This window comes from Galeopterus variegatus, unplaced genomic scaffold (genome assembly GCF_000696425.1).
Source record: "Galeopterus variegatus unplaced genomic scaffold, G_variegatus-3.0.2 Scaffold12233, whole genome shotgun sequence".
NCBI lineage: Eukaryota > Metazoa > Chordata > Mammalia > Dermoptera > Cynocephalidae > Galeopterus > Galeopterus variegatus.
In genome coordinates this window covers 2,881-13,082 of record NW_007738344.1, presented here as the reverse complement: position 1 = coordinate 13,082, position 10,202 = coordinate 2,881, and the positions used below count along the sequence as shown (strand labels likewise).

Sequence of the window (10,202 nt, the reverse complement as noted above, 5' to 3'; positions counted from 1 at the left end):
TGGGATCTGAACCCTGGGCGGGAGCGCCGCCGCGCTTCCCAAGCGGCGCACTATCCAGTGCGCCACCGGGCCGGCCCTCTTTCTTTCTTTTTTGTTTTTTGGCAGCTGGCTGGTGCAGGGAACCAAAGCCTTGACCTTGATGTTACAAGGTTGTGCTCTAACCAACAGAGCTAACAGGCCAGCCGCCCCATTTTAGACAGTTTCTATCACAATGTTTTAAAATTCCTTACTCTTTTTTCCCCAGTAATGTCCAATCGGCTGTTAATCCTATACAAGTGTGTGTGTGCGTGTGTGTTAAAAATCTCAGACAATGGTTTCATAATCTTGAGATTTTTTTAAAAAGAATTTCCAGGTCTCTACTTAACAAACATGCTCAATCTCTTTCCTCTATTTTCTTGAACCTGTTGAATACAGTCAAAATTACTTTCTTACTGTCCTTTTCTACTAATTCTACCATTTCTGTCACTTCTAGGACTCTTTCAATGGATTGTTGTTGTTTTTTTCCCCCTCCTCACTATGGGTCATTTTTTCGTGCTTCTTTTTGCATGCCTGAACATTCTGACTAGATGCCAGACATTGAGAATTTTACCTTGTTGGGTGCTGGATATTTTTGATTTCCTATAAGTTTTCCTGTGCTTTGTAATGGGACACTTTGTTTTTGGAAACAGTTTGATCGTTTTTGGGTGGGCTTTTAAGATTTGTTAGGTAGAACCTGAGCAATATTTACTCTAGGGCTAAATTTGCCCACTACCAAAACAAGACCATTTGAGTCATGAATTATGAGGTTTTCCGGTCTGGGTGCCAGGATCAGGCACTATTCCTGGTCCTGTATGATCACTGCACACCTTTCCACTCTGGCTTGGGGGAACAGGAATAATTGCCTGCCCTGTGCAAGCTTTGGTGATTGTTCTCTCTTCTCTTTATATGTGATTCTTTCCCTGGCTTTGGGTAGCTTCTTCACACACATGAGCTAATTAGCTAAGGATGGAGGAAGGTCTTCTGCAGATCTCCACAGATGCTTCTTTCTCTGTGTAGCTTTCTTCTCTCTGGTACCCTACTCCCAGCTCCAGCTGCTTTGGCCCTAGTCTTCCAGTTTGATCTCCTCAACTCAGGGAGTCTGCCTAGCTCTTCCTAGATTTCCCCTCTTGGTACTTCAGCATGGCAACTCTCTCTAGGCAGTAAATCAAGGCAATCATAGGACTTACCTGATTTGTTTCCCCTCCCTTAGGGACCACTGTCCTGAGCTGCTACGTGATGTCCAATGTTTGAAAGCCACGTTTTATATTTGCCTATTTGTTTTTGGTTTTAGTTGTTTTAGGCAGGAGAGTAAATTCAGTTCTGTTGCTCCATCTTGGCTGGCTAGACTGGATTACTATAAATTATTGTGGCTCTGTTGATAAAACAGATTGCTGAGGGTGTCACCTGTTTCCAAAACAATTCTCATTAAGTAACCTGAAACACCTGGCATTGCAATTCACATCTCCTACAAGTACATTAACCCTTGTGCAATGGGTGTTACACAAGAGTTACCTACAAATGAACTTTATGTAAGACAATCTAATTTTTCTCTCTGACTTTCATTTCATCCCTGTGGTGCTCTCTACTTCATTTCTTAATACTCTTTAGCAGTGACTTCAAACTCTAAGACTTTCCTCCATTTTCTCCCCTCTTTCTTTTCTTTGTCAGGCACCAGTAACCTACACACAAAATTTCATAATGTTTTGGGATTAGAATTCATCTTATTCTAGTCATACAGTCCCTGAATACTTAGGTGTGTGCTTGTTGCTAAGGTATGTGTGGGGTTGAATAAAGACCAGGTCTTTGACCTCAAGAAGCTCAAAATCTTTCTTCCTTTTTTAAAAATATGAATATCCACTCCTACTGTTTTGGGTTGTTCCAGAAGAGAAGAACATTTGCATCTTGGGATGGATTTATAAACAGAAGTAGAAAGTTAAAGTGAAGGAATTGTTTTTCTTGTTGTTCCTCAGCTTCAGCAGGCATTTACTGAGTGCTTACTATTGCAACACATTTTGGTGTTAACTAGAAGACTGAGGCAAGTCACTAGCATAATGAGTTGGTAATCTTGTGGAAGACTGACACAAACTGATAAAGACCCAAGGTGTGGTACCATAGTAAATCTGTGAGATTTTACAGAAGGGCGTGGTTATTGAGGGCTGGAGAGACTAGGGAAGGCAGAATTAGGAGTGTAAGTGTCCATGGCTTATGTAGGGACAACAAGAGAGGTAGAAGTAAAGGGCTCCTGCTGGAGAAGAGAGGGAAAAGTAGAGTACTCTCTGTGGAGGCCTTATGTGCCAGGCTCAAGTATATGGATTACGGGGAGCCGTGGACTGTCTTTGATTGGGGGTGGACATGCATGAAGATTCGTTTTGAATGGAGGATAAGGGTTAGTGAGTGCAAGAGGGACAAGGAGTGGTGGCAGAGGCCTGAGGGCTGGGACTATGTCTTAATCACATCTGTATGTCCAGATTCTAGTTCATACTTACTGCTTGTTGCTTGAGTGCATGTAAAAGGTTATGTTTTTCCTTCTAAATTGCAAATGCTCTTAACAATCGTTGGCCTTGTCAACGGTATGACAAATATTGTGAAAGAACCTCTTCCTGCCCAGTGTTATTTTGTTTGAAGGGCTAAAGGTAGGGAAATTTGGATTCAGACTCCTTCAAACCTTTGTTATTTATTTTTTTTTAATCGTAAATTGACATATCATAGTCGTAGATATTTATGGAGTACAAAGTGATGTTATGATTTATGAATACAATGTGGAATAATTCAAGCTAATTAACATATCCATCATCTCAAATACCTATCATTTTTTTGCGGTGGGAACATTTGAAATGTACAATACATTATTATTTACTATATTCACCACTCTGTGCAATATATTTCAAAAGAAAAAAAACTTGTTTCTCCTGTGTCATTGAGGCTTTGGATGCTTTGCTTCTCTTTTCATTCCTCATTTTCCTCCTTAAAGGAAAAGGCTCTCAGCCTGTCTTAGAGAAATGACACAACGCGGTCATTTGCAATTCCTGCCTCCCCCATCCTTAATAAATTCTGCATAGTTTTACAAATCTCATAAAAAAGACTTACCACACATATACACATAAAACCAGACGGTCCGTGCACATACTATCAACAAAGCCCGACGGGGACACAAGCCAGATGAGCAGCATTCGCCCAATGGGCACTTAGGACCACACGCGCGCGCGCGCGCACACTCCACTCTCACATCCACGCCGCGCGCCCAGACTTCGGGGCCCCCGCCCCGCCCCCGCGCGCTCACTCTCGCGCGCCGCTTGCGTCATCAGGGCACGACGCTGCCGCAGACACTGGCTGAGGCTTCAAGTGCGGGCAGATGCCGCAGCTGGAGCCGGAGCTGCCCGGTGCTAGCGGCCAGGGCGGTGCAGGCTGCGGGAGGCTGCCCGGGCCGGGAGCGCCGGGACAGGTGCGTCGTGGCCCTTCTCTCTGGACCTGGCGCGACTCCTGCAAGTTGCCGGGGCGGTCCGGGTCTTCCTGTCCCTCCTCCACCGAGCTCCGGGGTTTCTCCTGAGAAATGGGCCGGGCTCGTGCTGGGGTGGAGGTCGGGGTTGTTCCCCCTCGGAGGCTAGGCTGCAGCGTGGGTTCCCCGGGGGAGGAGGGAGTCCTTCCGGACTCAGTCCCTTAATCACCGAGGGCGTGCGGCCAGCCAGCCCCGGGAGGCACTGAGGCAGCGAGGATGCTCCGAGACCAGCTGGTGCTGGGCATGAGACAGTGACAGCAGCCACCATTGATTGGACGGAGCGCTCACTGTGTGTCGCAGAGTGTGCTAGGCGCTTTGTACGTATTATTGAGTCCTCCCAGAAACCCAGGAGGTAGGTTCTATCATATTATGCCCGTTTTCGAGATGGGGAAACCGAGGCATAGAAGTTAACTATCTTGTCCAGATTCACACAGATGGTAAACAATGGGGGATTTAAACCCCAGATCTGCCTCCGTCCCTTTCGGATTTCACAGTCGGCTCCCCTCAGCCCACTCTGCCTGTTGGTTGCCTCCGGAAGGTTTGTTTTTTTTTTTTTTTGACGTTTTGATCCTGGAGAGAAGAGGTGGGGAGCGAGTGTGGACTTCCTATTGGTTCACATCTCTTTTTCTTCCCCCCATCCCTTCATCACTTCGTTTTCTAAGGCAGCAGCGGGCTCCCCCTGTTGTATGGACATTCTGCACCCGAAACCGATAGCTGAGTGCTGAAGTTTTATAACACAGAACTTTCATCCCGGGTGCATTGCTTTCTCTCCCCCCATTTATTATGTTAGATTGTTACTTATGTTAAATTGTTGAAGACATACTCGTTATGCGTGGGTAACATTTATCTCAGCAAAACCATATGGGGATTGTAAAGAAATCAGAATATGCCCTCCAAGGAACACTGTTAACTTGGACTTGATCTTTCAGGATTTTAAAGGAATAATTTAAGGCCAGGTGAGAAACAGCCAAAAGCTGAAATAATTTGAAGATACATATTGTTGTTAGAAAGTATTTGTATTTTAGATTAATATCTATTGTAGGAGTTCACGCTTAGCATTTTCCCTTAGGGCAGGGAAAAGGCTGATTGAAAAGAATGAAAACTTATAAATCTGATATTTCAAAGAAGTGTATTAAAAGTGCAAATATCATTTCTTTTGAGGCATCACAAGAAAATTAAGAACTTAATTCAGTTTAAGTGGGAAACTTTAGAGGTGTCCTAACTGGCTTTATTTTACATTGTATAAGTATGTATGAGTGAAAATTACCAGTACATAACTTTAAAAAGTTATCTACTTGTGTGCATACATGTAACATGTAAACACATGTTAAACACATTCATTCTCCCAGGAACTACTCAATTATTAACAAAAATGAAATAATTCTTTGTCACATACCTAAAATAAGCTCTTATTTATACTTGCAAATGACTCTTCATAGCTGTTTTATTCAGAAAGTCTAAGGATACAAATGTTGTATCCTTGTGTATTCTGGAAGTCTTAGGATACAAATGTTTTTTTTTTTTTTTCATCAGGGCAGCCTGAGTTCATATAAACACATCATCAAAGTCAGTTTTTACACTCTGACTCAACTAGTAGAAGTTCATTAGTAGTTCATTTGATATTCTATTATGGATATCAAAATAATATAGAAGTCAGAATTTCGAGTTCTGGTATTTATTCTTTGGATTCCTCTCTAACTTAAATGGTATATATTTTTATAGCACATGATTTGGGAGTTACACTTTGTGACATGGATGAATCTGCACTTACCCTTGGCACAATAGATGTTTCTTATCTGCCGAATTCATCAGAATACAGTGTTGGTCGATGTAAGCATGCAAGTGAGGAATGGGTAAGTTTAAGATAAGAGTTAAGAGCATTCAACAAAAAATGTTCATTTCAATGTCATTTATGAAGGTGAAACACTGGCAGCAACCTAATATCAGGTAAAGGTTAGTAGCTTCAGAAATTGCCTCCAACTTTTAGAAGACATATTTATGAAGTCTAATAATTTTAAAAATTTTATGTATTAAGAGGGAAGAAAAAATTAGGTAGAAAATTTAAGTACAGTGATATGTTAAAAAGCAAAACACTTTCCATAGGGACAAAACCCTAGCAGTTGTTTTGGGTGGTGAAATTTTAAATAACTTTTTTTCTATCACTATCTTCCTTCTGTAAGTTATATTTAATAAGCATGAATTTTGTAATGGAAGTAAACTTAAGAAATTAAAACTATGAAATTATGGTATGAATCTAATCCAAAGGGCATGCATTTTCTTGTATTGTTTTCCCTATTTCAACATAACATGGCATGTTTTAAATATTACCTCAAATGCTACCTGCTATATATAAAAAAAAGGGTTTTTTTTTGCTTATTTTTGAGAATGTTAAATCTGTGAGATTTGAGCAACTAATGAGCTCAAAGTTAAGAGAAAAAGTTGTAGAACAGAAGAGTAGGGTTTGACCTTAATGGAACAGCAAAGCTGTAATTTAAAATTCCAGCCTTTAAACTCTTCATGATAAGATAAAGGAATGTTATATAAGTTTACCTTGTTTTTTTATTTAAAGTAAACTATTTTAAGCTGTAGTAAAACAACTTGCTCACTGTGTAAGGCCTTTATAGTTCTACTGTGGGAGTATGTGTTTTAAAGGGAGTAAGGTTAATTGTTAGCATAAGGATTCAGGAATCTGAATTTATTTATCTTGCTCTGTCACAAGTCCGTTTGACCATTTACCACTTAGTTTTTAAACCTTTGAATGATGCCTTGAGTGTGCAGCAATTATTACCAGCTATTACTTACTATTCTTAGGTACTCAACTTTTGCTTATGTGCCAAGCTTTTTTGACAAGTGTTGATTATGGAGGGAGTACTTAAATGAAAATCACGATGTGAGACATACATAATTATACTACCAGAAGAACATGTCATAAGTTTCTCTTCTGTCTGAAATAGTTTTAGAGATCAAGTGGACAAGTGTAATTCTCTTGCCATTTAGACACGATTTTTTCCTTAATATTTGTTAGGATGAGTGTGGTTTTAGACCTACTGTCTTCAGATCTGCAACCTTAAAATGGAAAGAAAGCCTCATGAGCCGGAAAAGGCCATTCGTTGGAAGATGTTGTTATTCCTGCACTCCCCAGAGCTGGGTAAGAATGTTATTACTTGTTGACCTTTAATAAACAGAGTGAAATATGTGACATGATTTCCAACTTTGTGAGAATTTATATTAGTGGACTTAATTCATTTTTAGAACTGAGTCCCATGTTTATAAACCAAATATTCCAAGTAAAGAAGTTGACTAAATTTTCCTTTCCATTCATTTATTTAGTAAGTATTGGTCCTGTAATTGATACTAGATAATATTCTGGTTCTTTTGTAGTTTTAGTATGATTTTAGGAGGACAGTAGATCTTACTTTCAGTTAACTCTTCTGAAGAGTTGGTGGGAGTTCATGTAACTTCTAGGTGTTGAACTTTAGCACTTAATGTTTAAATCCTAGCAAGATGAGAGAGAGAAAATGGACAGAATAAGAAGGTAAAGCTGTGACTTTGCTCTTAGCTTTGGCTAAATTGAAATTTAGTTTTGGGAGTTGTCTGTTGACTTTGTGATAGTGAAGGATGGTCACTAAAATGTTAGGATAAGGATTTAAGAAAGTGTGTGTGGGTTTATTGTTTTATTTTGATGAAAAAAACACAACACAATGTACTATTTGAGAAGTGTTGATTGGGTGAGAGGTATGCTTCTGATGGCAGTTGGCATTAGAAGCATACAAGTTAGGAACAAGTTAGCACAGGAACACAGAATTCACGTGCCTGTGTTCTAAGGCAGTAGAGTTACCTTGTAAAAGGTATGTCTTTTTGTTATACCTTTGTTATACCTGAATATTAAGGTCTCTCTGGGGCCGACCCCATGGCTCACTTGGGAGAGTGCAGCGCTGGGAGTGCAGTGGCACTCCCGCCGCAGGTTCGGATCCTATGTAGGGATGGCCAGTGTGCTCACTGGCTGAGTGCGGTGCGGGTGACACCAAGCCAAGGGTTGCGATCCCCTTACCGGTCACAAAAAAAAAAAAAAAAAAAAAAGTCTCTCTGGGATGGGCCAGTTATCTGGATATACTTAATCCTGCCATTTAACTACCTGCCATTTATAAAGGGTGCTTATAACTTGTGTGAATAGCTAATTGCTGTGTGAATTTTTTACTAAGGGTCAGTTTGGCAGGAAGTAGAATTCTGAGTCTGGTATAAAGGGATTTTCTGACATGGGAGAGGTTTGTGTGGAACCCAGGCAGTTTATGTTATATGTTCAGGTCTGCTCAGGAATGTCTCATTATAAATATTGCTTCTTTTAAACCACAAGTTCTTTGTTACAAGAATTTGGTAGTATTGAAGGATCATGGAAATTTCTAGTTTAGGAGTAAGGTCAGTTCAGAGTAGGCCAGTGGAAATAAAAGATTTAAATGGAAGGTCATGTGGCTTTTCTTTTTAGATCTAGCATCTTACCTAATTCTAATTTTGAATGCTTAAAAGACCAAAACAATATCTTAACTACAATGTGTTCTTGAGTCAGGACAGAGTATAGGATATTGCTTGGTGGTGGTGATGGTTTGGGGTGGGGATAGATAGGTGGTGTAACAGATAACTGATTTTTGCTAAATATAGTACCTGATAGAGCTGAGTTTGATCTTTAATTTCTTCCCTGGCATGTTCATTTAAAATAACTTACTTGAAAATATTTTTATATAACTTTGTGATATTTGCTGTCCTTTCTCTGAAATCCTTTTTTCCTTTTCTCTAGAGATTTTATTTAAATATTTTTACATCCTTTGTTGAGGGTACACTATTCTTTTTTAGCATCTATTTGTGGAACATCTACCTTTTTTGCCCATATTGATAAAGCCATAGACTTTCTCTTTTCAGCAGAGCTATCTCTGGATTATCTTTCAGGATCCCCTGTAAAGAGAGTGACCTGTAGATGTACATTTTCTCATAAAGTGGACAGTCACTTAAGGGGAATAGAAAGACCACACTGTTTGGAGCAATATATGAGATTAAATTCGAAACCCCAGCCAGCCTCAATTTTTTCACCTATAAAATGGGGATAATAATTTTTATGTGTCAAGATTATTGGGAAATTTAACAATAACTGCACGGTACTTAGTATAGTATTTTGGGAACACTCAAATGTCTTGACGTTTCTGTCAATGACTTATGCTAGTGCTGCCTCAACTCTTTTGGGGTGCAGGTGTGGAGCTGGGCAGGAAGGGAAGAGGTACTACTTCATTTGGTTTTAAGGTTTTAAGGATTAATTTTGAGTTTGTGACTTTCTTTGAAGCCTAAAAAGTACTTTTCAGTAAAACATTTTTTCTTTGTCACTTAGATTTTTGAAGCAATTCCTAACTTTATGCTTGAATTTTATAAGTCATCGAGAACTAGTAATATGAACTCTTCACCATCTATTCAGTTACGTATTTATGTCTATATTCATTTTCTTTTATATAGGATAAATTTTTCAACCCCAGTATTCCATCTTTGGGTTTGCGGAATGTTATTTATATCAATGAAACTCACACAAGGTAAAAAGAAAATTCCTATACTTCTAATAAATATCAAAAGAAAAACTCTGTAACGATTGATATACTTTAAGATAAATCTCTTTATGTTTTTGAGAGTTAGTAGAATATGAGCTTCTTCATCTAAAAATTGAAGGCAGCCACCAGAGAGACCTATTACTATTACCACTGCTGTACTTATACATATTTTCATTGGAGTGTAGATGTCACTTATAGTGTATTTTAACTTATTCATTCTTGTATATTGATTTTGCATATGCAGTGTACCAAAATATGGAAAATATTTGGGGAGAGGTCTAGGATTAAGTGTTTTGTAATCTAGTATGACTATTTTATACTTACAGAAGTGTAAATAATTAAAATCTGCCTAATGTATAGGGTATTAGAAGATATTTTTCTCTATTTAGTAAATGTTCTTTGGTTTATTATTTACCTAAGACTTTTCTAAATTCCAGGCATATGGGGATGGCATAATATGCCATGGGATAATATGTACTAGAGTGAGAGAAAAAGGCCTTTGTTTTGTATGAATCCAGGCTAACGGATAAGGAAGGATGGTTGGAACATTGTGTGAACGTCTGTGAGGCAAGAAGTGCTACCAGTCCCTAGAATTCTAAGAGTAGATGCCTGGAGTAGATGAGCAGGAGGCTTAGGTGATGAGAACTTTGTTACACTTTCCTCTGTGTAACTGAGATGGGAAAAAGAGAAAGAAAGAATTCACTCAAAGTACCATCAATGAGGCCTGGAGGGACTGCCACCTGTCAGGGGAGCAGCAGCCCCTATCCAAAATCAGCCTTTCTTTTTATTGGCAAGAAAAGGAAGTTTCACAAGAAAAATCAGTTGATTTAATAATCAAGGAAGGACATAAAAACAGGCAGTGTAAAACTTGTAACAGCAGTAAATTAACAATGTGACATTCCAGAATGTAATTTGTAAAAAGCTAAGTTAATTCACCAGCAAACAGCTTGTCCTTAGTAAACATTTTCTTTTCCACATACTTCCTACAGCAATTTTCTTAGCATATTTAAACAGCATTCAAGCAGTTTCCTTAACATATCTCAAGAACAATCAGTAGGTTAAATAGTCAATAGTCATTCAAGCCGGAATCAAACCAGCAACCT

The 10,202-nt window shown here is 39.1% G+C and overlaps 1 protein-coding gene across 1 annotated transcript in view; it reads left to right on the top strand.

Annotated features, from left to right (window-relative positions):
* The window catches only part of LOC103611001 (glycerol-3-phosphate acyltransferase 1, mitochondrial-like), a gene marked incomplete at its 3' end in the record, with an annotated part of 39,540 nt that overhangs the window by 26,722 nt on the left and 2,616 nt on the right, over positions 1–10,202 (top strand). Inside the window, exons 2-5 of the mRNA XM_008595052.1 lie at positions 4,177–4,268; positions 5,237–5,367; positions 6,540–6,662; positions 9,011–9,084. Coding sequence (XP_008593274.1) covers positions 5,266–5,367; positions 6,540–6,662; positions 9,011–9,084 — 299 coding nt within the window. The remainder of the gene's footprint in view (positions 1–4,176; positions 4,269–5,236; positions 5,368–6,539; positions 6,663–9,010; positions 9,085–10,202) is intronic.